The 14,806-nt window shown below is 40.7% G+C and overlaps 1 protein-coding gene across 6 annotated transcripts in view; it reads right to left on the minus strand.

Moving 5' to 3' along the window:
* Positions 1-264: 264 nt before the first annotated feature.
* RAB22A (RAB22A, member RAS oncogene family) overlaps positions 265-14,806 on the minus strand; it is a 77,175-nt gene continuing 62,633 nt past the window's right edge. For 2 of the 6 annotated variants that reach the window (XM_015560738.1, XM_015560735.1), the window contains 2 exons: positions 11,452-11,579; positions 265-481 (listed from right to left, as the gene is read on the minus strand). In XM_015560738.1, coding sequence (XP_015416224.1) covers positions 11,456-11,579 — 124 coding nt within the window. In that variant the 3' untranslated portion in view covers positions 265-481; positions 11,452-11,455. Of the gene's footprint in view, positions 482-4,686; positions 11,580-11,672; positions 11,951-13,745; positions 13,915-14,806 lie in introns of those variants that run through there. The other 4 variants (XM_015560737.1, XM_006758847.2, XR_001513029.1 and 1 more) reach the window with 3 other exon arrangements.

Consider the following 14,806-nt stretch of genomic DNA (forward strand, 5'->3'; position numbering starts at 1 on the left):
CTGTAAAAGAATGCTTGTTTTTTTGTGAGTTATTTTTTTCATTTTAAAAACAACAACAAACTGTGTTGTTCTCATTTCTATGTAAAGAAGACACAAGGCCTGACCCCATGGCTAGAGCAGCTGATTGAAATGCTAATGTTAATGATAGTATACCACAGCGAGGTTTCTGCACCCACACTCTGCATTAACCTTGCATTTCCATCATCCATAACCTGACACTTTTCTTCTAAAAAATGCCCTTTCTCTAATAGAGTGGAGCCTTTGTAGCTTTCCCACAAAATTCTCCACATCGTTTATTTAACAGAAGCCTGAAGGTAACATTCACACTGAGCATTAAACACAGAGAATTCTGATCCTCTGGCTGTCCTGCTTTCCGCCCCTTTAACAGTGATCTCTGTGGCTGTATCACCTTTACACAAATTTCTTAAACAGTGGTCTTTGCATTCTTACGTCGTTTCTTGGAAGATGTTCAAAGGTTGTGCTGAAAATAAAACACTGAAATGATCAGAGGTCCGATGAAAATCATATTTGACCAAGGGATGCATTCTGACAAGCTGTGTCTGTTGTCCTGCTTCGCTGTCTTTCAACCTCCAGCAGTGGCCTCCAAAAGGGATGCTTTCATACTCATGATGGGTACATTCTAGAAGGCTGATGATGCTTGACTTCCAACCAACATTTCCAGTAGAGAACCCTATTTTCAGCTAGTATTATCACAAGCCAAACAACTAAACATTTTAAAAGACTCAATTTTATTTTGTAATTTACCATCTTAATACAAATCTTGTTCTTAAGTCCGAATGGAAAAAAATCTGCCATAAAATTAAGGTTGCTTAGAAACCTGGGTCCATGGTTTATATGCTCTGCAGTGGTTGGCAAACTGTGGCTCAGCAAACCGCAGTTCGAGCCACATGCGGCTCTTTGGCCCCTTGAGTGTGGCTCTTCCACAAAATACCGGCTCTTCTACAAAATACCGACTGCTGTGCATGGGCCACAAAGTTTCAATCACACTGTACGTGCGCACCCACACGTGGTATTTTGTGGAAGAGCCACACTCGAGGGCAGTGGTTCTCAACCTGTGGGTCGCGACGCCTTTGGTGGTCAAACGACCCTTTCACAGGGGTCGCCTAAGACCATCCTGCATATCAGATATTTACATTACGACTCATAACAGTACTAACATTACAGTTATGAAGTAGCAACGAAAATAATTTTATGGTTGGGTCACAACATGAGGAACTGTATTTAAAGGGCCAAAAGGTTGAGAACCACTGCTCAAGGGGTCAAAGAGCCGCATGTGGCTCGCGAACGGCGGTTTGCCGACCATGGCAAGCAAGCAGTCGGTGGCTTGTAGGAAAATAAAGCAGTTGTTTTGTGTGTGCATTTAAAATACCGCTGTTTGTGCTAACTCGTTTCTTCCTTTGGGCATAGAGTCATTCTATTTCTTAGAGTGGCTTTCGCCATAGTGTTATTTTGACAGGCTATAGATTAATATCCTCCTTCATAACATATACAGGGTGCCCCCCCAAAATGTATACACACTTTAACAGCTGATAACTCATTTAATTTTCACTCCTCTTCAGGTTTAACTGATTTGAAATAATGGATGAAGCCAGACTAAGCTTTGGACAAAGAAAATTTATTGTAAAGTGCCACTAGACTATTTTTTTTTATGGGAATACATAAAAGATAAAGTTTACGGTACAAAACTGGCAACAGTTGATGAATTGAGGGCATATAAGTACCGAACAAAATGATTCTTGATGTTTGCAGTTCCACTGCTTTGCATTATCAGCAATGCCTGAACCAGAACAGTCATCGTTTGAAAATAGGCATTGACAAAAATTATTCATTTCTGTATTCTTTAAATTGAATATAAATTGCATGTTAATAAACACTGACTTTATAATCATTCAAAGTATATATATATTTTTTGGGAGACCCTGTATTTATTTATTTATACTCCCCCTTCTAAGAGGATTTAGGACAGCTTGAAAAAAGATGGGTCAAATATGAAAATGAAATTTAAAAGTATAGAAATACATCTAAAACAGAAAGTGGAAAAAGGTGATAGTAATGTCACTCAAGCCTTTCTCCTCAGAGTAAGCACCACGAGCATCTTGGAGTCCATGTTCCCAGATTTAAAATATATATTTTATTGATTTTTTACAGAGGAAGGGAGAGAGATAGAGAGTTAGAAACATCAATGAGAGCGAAACATCGATCAGCTGCCTCCTGCACATCTCCCACTGGGGAGGTGCCCGCAACCCAGGTACATGCCCTTGACCGGAATCGAACCTGGGACCCTTCAGTCCGCAGGCCGACGCTCTATCCACTAAGCCAAACCGGTTTTGGTGATGTTCCCAGATTTAGAAGGCACGCACCCTGCAGGTGCATCATCTGTCCTGGGTGATGGAGTCACACTCTGCACACACTCTGAAGTGCTGCCTCCTTTTCTCATTTAGCTGTATACTGGGCACAGCCTGCCATGTAAATGTGTTTGCAGCTGTTTAGGTTCCTTTTCCAAAAGTTATAAACAAGGATGCTGCCTGTGCTCGTCCAGGCAGTTTGTTTACAACTCTATGGCCTGGCATCTCCGGGTTGATGATTGTCACTGTGGACCAAGGGCAGGGTCCTGTCCCCAGCAGATGCACTAAGATGAGGGTTCCTCTCCTTACACAGGCACCAACAGGCCAAAGGCGAGTTCATGCTGCTTGGACAGGCATTCATGTGCTTTAGCCTCTGTTATTTACTCATTTATTATATTTTCTTTTTTGGGAATTGCCTTTTCATGTAATGGGTCTTTTTATTTTCCTTTTGAAGGCTCTTCTTTTTGCTTTGTAGACATTCTCAGTAGACTAGAGGAACCTATTCTGTTATCAATGTAGCAAAAACGTCTTCCCCAGTGTTTGGTTCACCTTTCAACTTTGTTTATAGCTTTCTCTGATCTATCTGATCAAGTAGCCTGATGGAGGGCTGGGGGCCCATGGCTCTGCACCAGCCCTGCCCGCTCCTCCTCCATCTCCTCCCTCCCCCACAACACAGCTCCAGCTATGGGTGTGGGTACAATATGCAACAACAGAAGAGAGGTACTAAGAAATATACTCCCTTTCAGGCTCAATTTAAAAGCCCTGCAGAAGAACATCCATCAAATAGGAAAATAAAAATCCCACTAAAAGATACCACTGCAAAAATAAATAAAAAAATCAATAAATAAAAATTTCTAAATTATGAAAAAAAAAAAGAAGATACCACCACACACCTGCCAGCATGGCTGAAATGGAGTACCAGGCATTGGTAAGGATGCCAAGCAACTGGGAATCTTGTTATATTGCTATGCCACTTTAGAAAACTGTTATCTACTAAAGCAAAAACCAACCAACCAACCAACGAACCAACCTACAGACACAGTGCTCTCCCATGACCCAGTAATTCCACTCCCAGGTATATGTCCAATAGAAATCTGTATTTGGGAGCCAAAGACATGTAAGAATGTTCATTGTAGTACATTCGTAACAGCAAAAAACTGGAGATAATGCCATGCCTATCAACTTAGAATGGCTATTAGTGGAATACAATATAGCAGTAAGGATGAGCGCAAATACTATATGCCGTGTTGAATGAAGCCCAATCCCAGTCCATACAGTGACTCTATCAAGTTCAAAACTAATCGGTGGTGTTTGAAAACAGGTAGTGACGGGAAGGGGCCACAGGAAAGGGCTTCTGGGATGCTGGTGATGTCCCATTTTTTGATATGAGGGGTGGTTATGTGGAGAGAAAAATGTATTGAGGTGGGCACAAGCTGTATGGCATTTTCTGTATGTTATACTTCAAAAATGGCAAAAAACAAGTCAAATACCAAACTCATAACAAATAGTTATTTTAACTGAATCAGCTATGGATTATCAGGGAGATAACTTTTAAAAACAAATAATATGTCAGTGCTTACTCTTTATCCATGCTGTGATAAAATGCCGGTTATATAGATATCTTGCCAAAGTATGTAACTGCATGGGGTATGCTCTCTTATCTTCCCACTTTATAGATAAAGGCAAGGAAACTCAGAGAGGCCAAGGACTTTGTCTAGAACTGCACAGTCCAGAAAGGGGCTAGGCTGAGACTCAAACCCAAGTCTGTCTGTCTTACGTCCTCTCTGGGTCTCTCAACACAACCACAAAATATAGCCAGACGTGCTCCTAGGTAAGAGGGATCTCACAGGAACAGGAGTGTGTGATGTACTTCTGCCGGCAGTGAGTGGCCCTGGGGGATTCCAGGGTTCAAGTCAACACCAGAATGGAAATTTACTGGCTCCTTTGATGAAATCCCCCAATAATAGATGATGGCCTAAAGCTTTTCTCCCATGAACCAAGCAAGGAACCTCACTGTTCCTGACCTGGAAGAGAAGCAGAATCTCCACCCACACTGCAGGCTGCCAGCACCACGCCCCATCATAACCTCAGAAGCACGCAAGGAAGCGAAGTGGGAGGGGGTTGTATACAAAGATACAGGACGCCAGGCAGATGGATCAGTTCATACGCTTAGTTTGCTGCTTGCCACACGCCAGAACTATCAGAGTTCTGCCATTTCGGTTTTCAAACATAATTTTAAAGGGACTTCAGAATATTTCGTTAAGACAAATGTGTGATGTATACTATTACAAAGAAAAACCATTTGAAAGGCAAACGCATATATTTATAAACATAGTATTTTATTAAGAAAATGTTTACAACCTTCTTACAATACAACAAATTTTGTTGTGATTTAGCACGTTATCCTCTATAAAAGTTGATGATATAATATTCAAGCTAAAACAATATAGTTTAAAAGTGTGCCAAATCAACCACCATCTGCAAACTATCTACCACTGGCTAAGTAAAAACAGAAAAATCTTACAACAAAAATCCAAAGATCTAGTTTCCTTTTGTTAGCATCTACAACAGCACAGATATCATATGGTTTACCTATAGACTCAGGTCCAGCCCAAGGTTAAGACTGCAAAAATAAAGTCTTTAAACATCCATATAAGCTTGGCAAGTCATCATTACAATAGTTCATCACAGGTAATCAAGCAATGCGTCATGCAGGGAAGCCACGGTTATAAATCTGGGCTGTTTATAGTGCTACCAAGCGGCCTAAACTGGAAGCAAATTCATCTAATTTTTTTCATAATAGATGTTATTATAAAAGGCACAAGTATCTTACTCCTTGCATCGGGTCTTAAAAAGGCATGACATTGTTAGGAGAAATAAGAATTGCTGGTATGAGGGCTTAGCTTTTAAAAAAATTAACGTCTAGGCTCACTTCCACACTCTATATCCGCTTCCCTTCAAGACTGGACTTGGATTGTCACATCCGTTGACAAATGCTCTATTACACACTAAGCGAAGTTCTGACACTCACACTATCTCATCACCAGTGCTAGAAAACATTTTGTCACTCAAGTCATGTTGCCACTTAAGTTAGTGCTGCCCACTGCCTCTCTCAAAATATGGGAGTTCTTCACCTAAAATTAGCCTTGTTTTCTGACGGCACTGGTGGTGTCTTGCCTCTCTTGTTGGATGTGGAGAGCAAGCCCTACAGTGCTTGTGGGAGGCAGCACAGAACTGTCGCGTGCACTAAGGAGGTGGATGGTGCCCTGTGACTTTAAGGGACGGCCCACTGCAAAATGAGAAGAAGAGAAATAAGGTAAGCAGTCCGCTTCGATCACAGAGAAGGCGAGACATCAATTCTTAAGAAGGTCAGAGGCATGATTGACAACTACGTGAGTGACTCATAAAGTGAGATGATAGAAAGACGGAGCTGGAGGAGAGTGAAAAAGAAAATCTTTCCCAGAGCAATAAAGCTCTGTCCACACAACACGACAAATGGTTTAAAAACAGAGCTACCAATCAGCTGCTCTGACTGGCTAGCTACCCATAATTTTTCCTGCACTGAATCGACCAGTCGCTCTGACATCATGGGTATGATCCATATTAAGGAAAAGTTTCATCAATTATGTCATAACCTCATACGTAAAGTAAAAGCAGGTACACAAATTCAAACCCTGTTTTTGAAATTTCTCAGGGAGTAAACTTGATTATTCCAGGGTAAATTTAATGAAAATATTCATAAAGGACAAACGAGATTAAGATGAAGCCCCAAAGTGAAGTCATCACTGCTGTGGGCTGAAAATGTTCCAAGTAGAGGTGCGCTGCCTGTCCACCTGGGACGGCCCTACGCTCCTGGCCATTTCTACAACATGACATGGCTTTGGGGGACAATTTCAGCTCTGAGTAAAGATAAATGGCCCTATGTGCGGAATGCTACTTTAAAAATGACTTTCTCTAAAGGAGCACTGATAGTAAATAATTTGCTCTGGAAGCACTGAAAAGTTCCTAAATTAAGACGTGGCATGAAGACTGGCATGTTTTATTTCTGTTGCATGATTAAGAACATTAAAGTCTACCATTTAAAACTGCCAATTAAAAGAGGCGCTTTCAAAAAAAATCATTGCTGTCTTAGGATTTGCCATTAATTGGCTGAATTCTTGGCAATTGAATTCCTGTTCAGGGAAGGTTATCTTGAATTTTGTTTGTTTCAATTATGAAGCATTTTGATGAGGAACTGGGCACCATGCAGATCCGAAAATGAACTGGCAATAAATGAAAACATTTTCTTGTTAAATTTAAGGCTCTATGATTTTAATTCAGTATCTACTAATGACACATCCTAATATTACTATCTAAAATGTTCAATGTAATCAAAGGAAAAGATGAAAGGTTTTTCTTTTCATTAAACTTCTGAATCCTTTTGTTTGGAAGACCCAAATATTCCAGCATATCTATAATTGATTATACTCTATAAAGAAAGAACATAGATATTAGTTATTCCTGATGGTACAGACCCTCAAATTAAAGTTGATCTATGCTAGTAGAAGCCCTTCTTGATTTGGGAAGTAAATCATTTTCCTATATGCTAAGAAAAGAATTCTGAAGGACAAACTGAGAAATATGGACATTCTTGGTTCTATTTTTTCACTTTCTTCATTACGTCTAATGAAACTTCATCACTACAGATCTCTCACTTATCATTCCCTTGGATTGAAAAAGTGGAGGCAACTGAGAAATGTAACACCCTCCTAATATTTTTTTAGAATTTCATTTGCACAAAGAACAGGACAAATGCCCCAGCATTCCATTAATGTTTCTTGCAAATCAGATAATCAAATTGTCTGGATTTCTATTACTGGAAGTCAAGACCAGTAACTCTGCTGTCAAGAGAAATTGGCAAAGGCTGTTTCTTTCAGTTCGGGGCTGAATCCCACCCCACCTCCCTCTTCTAAAACTACAGAGTATAAGGTCCATCTCCTGGAAGAATCATTGTTAGACTATTTTTCTCCTATACCTTACCTTGCATCATTTTAAAATTGTTGATGGACCATGCTAATTGAAGTCAGGTATGCAGTAACAACTTGATCCTTAAAGGTACACTCCACTTCTTCCATTAAAAAATATGAACTGTCAAGAGGTAGACCACCTCTTGGAGTGACTAATTAACAGAAGTCATGCTGCTAGTCCTTCTAAGACAAATGTAAATAACAAAGATTGTTGACAGGGCTACACTATCTGGCTCAATATTGTCTTTTAGTTTTTACTAGAGGGTTAGGAGGAATATTTACAGCCAAGTGAGTTTGGAGAGGGAAGACAGCCTGAGTCTGGGTGTTGTCATTTCCACCCAATGTTCTAAAGTAGATCAGAGTTAAGGGACTTCCAGCAACATTCCCCCAGAAAGAAAGGATTCTCTCATTACTATGCAGGTTCCTGCAAACACATCTGTTGTGCACGTAATATACTCTGTGCCTCTATCTTACACACCAAAGGGCCGTGGATCATGTTTTCAGTTTTAAAACAAGTGAAAAATGCTTATAAGAATTAATACAACCTCTTTTGCCATTCATTCTCAGACTATTACAGATGCCCATGACCATGAAGAAATACCTTTTCAAGCTCTGAGGCTGACCTGCCAATTAGTGCCTCGCCATCTGCATCAGACCTGCCCTTGCTGACACAGCTCGAGAAGTGCAGGCCTTCTGGTTCCATGTCCCCAGGGAGGCCAGGGAATGGTTCTCTAATGGACATTTTCATTACTGTAGCTTCCCGTTTAATTTAGAAGGCCTCCTAGAACCTGCTTTCCTTCTTGAGGACCGAAAAGAATACAAGACTTAAAGAGAAGCAGAGAAATTAAATGTGATTTTCTTTATACATTTAAAAATAATGATAATTGATGACCTCAAGGAGGACCCCAGCCCACTTAGAAGAGATCAAGCTTCTCAGGCAAAAGACTTGACCCTTTCAAACTGGGGGAGGCAGGCACTTCAAACATAATCATACATGGGCAGCACAGAAGTATGTTATTCTAAAGGAACTAAATCTTCCTGTTGCTATGTGTGGAACTTATCCTGCCTGTGGCTGAGAAGCAGGTGATGGAGGGTTCATTTGGAAACTGAAGGGCCTGTATCCAGGTACTTCTCCCCAATCACTTCTTAAAGAGAAATTGAAATGAAGGGCACTTGATCATACTCTTACTTTGTTCTTTTAATCACCAAATGATAGTTAATTAGTTATCAGAGGATCAGAAAAACACTTATGTGGAAGGAGACTTCTGGAGACCAATGGTGAGTAGGATTAGACACCTGCGAAGAGCTTATTTCAATTTCTCTGAGAGGAATCAATATACACTTGCAGCTAATTAATGATTTTTCTCTTTTCAGTCCCTAAAGTTTTTTAAAAAATGCCCTGTGTCATAAGGGAACCAAAAGATTTTTATGGATGGATTAGACCTCAATTCCTTTGAAATTTGGCCTTTTCTCTTAAGAAATAAGAACAAAGAATGTATGAAATGTGTATCAGATCATTGCTCAGTCAGGTTAACATCCAAAGTGTGTTCAAAATGAAACACTGCTTCTGACTTTAATATTCATCTTTGCATTTCATAAGCAAACAAAATAAATGAAAACCCTTTTCTCCGTTTCATTGTGTGTGAATTGTGGATCTGAGAGAGCAATCTGTTGCTGTTGTTAAGGATTAAAAAGATATTGCACAAGAATGGTGCCAGGTCAATTTCTGAGATGACTGATGGAAGTGAGGGGAGGAGAGGCCCAGAAACGCGTGAAGAATAGTGGCTAGTGCTGCACATGCCATACGCCATTCATTCTGTGCATAAAACATGTGGCTACAGTCAAAGAGAATCCCTCTCTACATGCTGGAAGGTGTCTGAGAAATGGCAGAGAACCGCTGCAGGGCTACCGGGATGGACCCGTTTGGGGCTGAAGACAGTCAAGGTCAAAACAGGATCAGAGGCATTTACTCACTGCACCAGTAAGGTGAAGCAAGCAAGCACTTTGTTTTTCCCTGTGCACTCAGACACCATGAAATCGTAAACACTAAATGACAGGTTTGGTGGCAATATTGTGAAGGTCACAGATTTGCACCATCTTTTGGTAAAATAGGAAAGAAGGGGCCACACAAGCATTGCCTCTTCGGGAAGAAGTCAAGCAACCTTTGTTTTTATTTTGTTGTCGTGGAGACAGAGGCCCAGAGTGGGAATGCTGGGGATGGACCAGGGCAGTGGCCAAGTACGCCCACCCACCTGGATGTACCAGTATAAGCCCAGTCTTTACAATTATTTGTTTTCTCTGAAAGCAAGATGCTGGGGCGGGGTAGGTGAGGGGCGGGGGGGCGCCTATAGAGTCTACATGTATTTTAAATAAAACGATGTTAGAATTTTCACTAACTACATTCCTTCTATCGGATTTTAATAAAAAACAAGCAATTTCAAATGCTTGAGATATTCACCAGGGAGAAGGGAATCGTTTTGTACTTCATTTGAGTTATAATTTTCTCATTAAAATCTACCCATATCAAGTGGGGTGCACAAAGAAATAACAATTATTTTTAAAAGTTTTGACTGTTCAGTTTAAGGAGAGCTCTGAAAACACAATTTAGTTTGAAATTCAAGCTGTTTCATTTCCTATATAATCTTGTAAATTTCCTTCCCTTACAATACTCAAGTTGGAAGGGTGCCAAATTAGACCAGGGACAAATTTTCACCAACTTCACTTCAGTGCTTTATTTTTAGATTATATTAAAAACCTCATTAGGCTCCCTGAGGGAAAAGAGTGTTAACCACTAACAGAGGCAGGGGGGAAAAGGGAACCGGAAAGATAAGCTAAATTGTTAACAAGGAAAGCTCTCTTCAAACAGTTGGTCTGAGGCCGATGTTAAAAGTGAAAAGAAACTTATTACCAAGACCAGGTAAATGACCTGAGCTTGGAGCTTTTTTTACCCCAAGGCTAGGAAGGGCTAGTCAGGCTTGTCCAAGTGGCATATGTCTACGTTATGATTTCCAGATGGGCTTCGGAAGGGGGATGGAAGGAAAGAAAGGCAGGGAAATCTTTGAAGACTTATAAGCTAAGGCTCTCTGCTTTCGCACAACATAAATGTGCTTTGAAGAGTCTCCTGTGGACAGGCTGAAAATAGGGTTGGCACATGCAAGATGGGGCAAGATTAAATGGAATGAAACACAGAATTTATTACCATATTTACATAATTTATACTTTTTAAGCAATGGTCTCATAAATATGGACTACAACTTTACATAGGCTAAGCAACAGATAATTGTTTCCCCCACCAAAATATTTGGGTTAAATAAAAAATTGACAGTATTTACACTACTTTCTTTTTCCTCCTTTTAAAACCAGTTAGTCAGTTTAAACATATGCAATTTGATTTACTCCAGTCAGCTTCTCCACCACCACTACCCTGATTCTTAGAGCTTATTACAGGAGCCAATAATGAGTTTGGTGACACATACAGGACAGGGTCAGAATGCAAACGGAGGCTGAGCTGCAGGCTATTGTTGTTGTTGTGAATTTACTGTATGTATCCTGGGCTAATGTATGCAATGGAAAATGCTCTAGAGATGGATGCAATCATTTCCATCAGTCCGATAAAGAACCCATTTTACCTTCAGATAATAATCGCCATCCCTCCACTTAACGATGCTACCACATTTTAAATTATACAACTCCCTAGAACAGTGGTAATGTGAAACCAAGGAAACTATAATCTCCACGAGGTCTTCTTTCCCTCAAGAATGATGAAAGTGCTCATTTACCTTTACAAATGTTACATAAAATCTTGATTACAAAACGACTCAACAATTGGATCCTACGATCCATACAATTACATGTTCCTTTTCAACAAGGTCAAAAGCCAGTGATGGAGTCCCTTTGTCCCCCAGAGTCTTTACATAACACAAGTCCGAAGACTGAAACCGCACTGCTACAGTCTTCAAAGAGGAAACAGACTGGTCAATTTCTGCGACTCTTTTTTGCATGAAGCAGACCCCAGACCAGCGAGGCGAAGGCTGGCAGCAGGGCCCCCAGACCTCCTGTTAGCTTTCAGGACCACCTACTTCATCACTGAGTCTGAGGCTGAGGCTCAGTCAGCAGCAGCTTCGCCTGGGCTCTGAAGGCTGTCTCCGGAGTTTGAAGCCCTTCCCGCCACATGGCGGGTTGGTGTCGGTGGATGGAATTCTTCGACCTAAACCAAGAGGACAGGAGGGAAGGGAATGAACCTTAACTTTCTAAATCTGCTCATTCTCAGACACAATTTTGTAAATATAACTTGACAGGGTTCATTAAAAAAACTTTAATAAATTTTTAATTTTGTAATGATATTAGATTTACAGAAAAGTTGCAAAGATAATATAGAGTTGTTGATACTCCTCACCCAGTGCCCCCTAATGTTACTATTTTACACTGCTACAAGGCATCTGTTGAAATGAAAAATTCAACATGAGCATATCACTAGTAGCTGAACTCCATTTTTTTCAGATGCCAGCAGTTTTCCATTGATGTTGTTTCTGTTTCAGGGTCCAAGCAAAGATAGCACGTGGCATTTAGTAACACTTTCTTAAATAAAAAAATTACCTGTTAATAACATCTTGTTTTGAGTAGGTAACGCATGCACGTGATAAAAAAAATTAATCAGAACAGATCCATCCCTCTGTCCAGGAATAGGTGTGGATAGACATACACAACACACACATCTTAACCTGTCCCCATTCCTAAACTGGGACAGGAGCAACCAGAGTGCACGGCTCTCCACCTCATTGTCTTCACGGTGTACCCTGGAACGGTCCCAGCACAGTGCCTGGAGAGCTGCCACCTTCTAGGTGATAGCTCTGTGACACTTCAGTGTATTATGGATGTACTGTAATTAAAGCGCTCCCTTGTTGACAGATATTTCGTTTGCTTACAATATTCTGATGCTACTAACAATGATGCAAGAATATCTTTAAGAACCTGAGTGAATGTGTTGGATAAACGAACAGAGTTGAAGAGCCAGGTCACACTATTCTACTTCAGGGTGTTGACCTCGATACAGCCCCTGTAGCCCAGTTACTGTCTAGCCCAGATGCAGAAAGGACGTGCAATTTAAATTTTGACAAATGCTGCCAAATTGTTCTCTGAAGAGGCTGTGCCACGTTGTTCTGCTACCAACCATGTATGAGAATGAACAGGTTTCACTTTACTGCTCCATGAAGCATAATGTCGATTTTGAGGGAAACCTGGTATCACCCATCCATCCACCCACCCCACTGGTAACTTCAGGGCTGCTTCTATACAAAGCTTTCTTGACGCCTCCCACTTCCTAATTCTCCAACATCTTAGGCACTGGAATCCATCAGGACTTTGGAGGCACGCTGTCATATATTTGTTTATGCAAAGAGCTCCCTCAAATTAGATCCTCAGCCCTTCTAAGGGAAATCCTGTTTGTCCATCTTTGTTTCCAGGGTCATTAGCACAGTTCCTGGCACTGAAGTATTCTGAAGACATGAGATAAACTGGGTGCGTGCATTCTGGGCATGGACAGACTGAGATGGAATCTGCCAGCTCCTGGGTCCTTGGTTGCCATGCCTGGAGCCTCCAGCACGTCGAGCAGCCTTCAAATCAGGTGGGTAGTACCCAGCATGTGTCCACATGACTGGAAGGTATTCCCTAGTATGTCCTACCTCTACTTTTCAAATGCCTGTACATGCTGTTGTGAATAAACTGTGAATTAGTTCAAAACCTTTACTAAAGTTTCTGGCCATCACACATTTCTAACTAAATAGGTCCTGGAAGTACAGCTGGGATAACAGTCATCTCTGAAGCACATTTAGAAGGAGGCAGAGGAGAGCATCTTCCTAACCTGGGAATAGGCAGTGACTTCTCATACGAGAGCCAGAAAGTATCAACCATAAAGGAAAACAAGGGCCAATGGGATTCTATTAAGATTAAAAACTCCAGTTCATCAAAGGAGTGGATTTAGACATGGAAGTCAAGCCATGGACAGAGCAGAAGATTTGTCCAACACACATGATCACCAGTGGACTCACTCTGAGTAAACAATGAACACTCAGGAAAAGGCAGGCAACTGAGCAGAAAAACACAGAACTTCACAAAGGAGGACATCCTGAGAGTATGTAAATGTAAAAAAATACCTGGAAAGGTGCTCAACTTCATTAACTGTCATAGAAATGCAAATCACTACCTGCCCACTGGGGATGAAGAGTACTCCCACTCTCCTGGTGTAAGGTCAGCAAGGTATGCATGTATACTGAACACATGCATACCCAAGACTGTTATTCTTCTCCTGGTATAAAATACACCTATCAAAATGTGTGCCTATGTGTCTATACGGGACAGGAAGCAGAATACTCACAGCGGTACCATTTGTAATAGCTCTACATTGGAAACAACCACTCAGATGCCTATCAACAGGATGGATAACCACGTGGGCATCCTCCTGCTCTGACTCTGAGGCTGACAGACGCACACGGGAACAAGAATGGATCATGCAATGATACAGATGAACCTAAAAGTGTATGAACCTAAAAGAGATAAGGAAGCCAGACACAAGAGTAAATACAGTATGTTTCAAAAAACATAAAGTATGAAAACAGGCAAAACAGATCTGAAGAGTCAGTAGTCAGGACGATGGTTCCCTTTGGGAGGTCCCCTGGGTCTAGCTCTGGGAGCAGATGACAGGAGTATACTTTGCTTGTGAAAATTCCTTGAGCGCTGTACATCTGATGTGAGCACTTACCCTTCAGGAAGAAGCAAGTATGCCAGCTACTGTGCTAACACAACTTTGTAACACCCAGTAAGCATTAACCTCAATTTATATCTGACTCAGTTTTTCAAATCTTTGTGAACATATATTTTTTATTTTTCATAGTTAAGATGAATATGTACATGCTTGTTTTTATTTAAGGATTTTCATTGTTGGTATAATTCACTGCCTTCCTGTTTCAAATACTGTTAAGAGTAAAGAATACTTAAAAATAGTAATAATTTCAGCCCTACCCAATGTGACTCAATGGTTAGAGCATTGGCCCTTGCACTGAAGGGTCTCGGGTTCAATTCCCGGCCCCAGTCGGGATGTGTGCAGGAGACAATCAATCGATGTGTCTCTCTCATATTGACATTTCTCTCTCTCTCCCTCCCTCCCTGCCTTCTACTCTCTCTAAAAATCAATAGAAAAAAATATCCTTGGGTGAGGATTAACAAAAAAATAATTTTAGAAAAAGTAATAATTTCAATACACATCTGACACCATACTTAGATTTTTTTAGCCTGAATTGTGAAAAATTTCTGACTGGACTCCAGTTGTCTTTTAAGAATGCCTTTGGGTACCTGCTATTTACAATCCAGGAAAACAATAATCATCATTACTTTTTTTTTAAATTCTCACCTGAGGAAATTTTTCCATTGGTCTTCAGA

The sequence above is a fragment of the Myotis davidii genome, unplaced genomic scaffold, assembly GCF_000327345.1.
Source record: "Myotis davidii unplaced genomic scaffold, ASM32734v1 scaffold75, whole genome shotgun sequence".
In the NCBI taxonomy this organism is placed as follows: Eukaryota; Metazoa; Chordata; class Mammalia; order Chiroptera; family Vespertilionidae; genus Myotis; species Myotis davidii.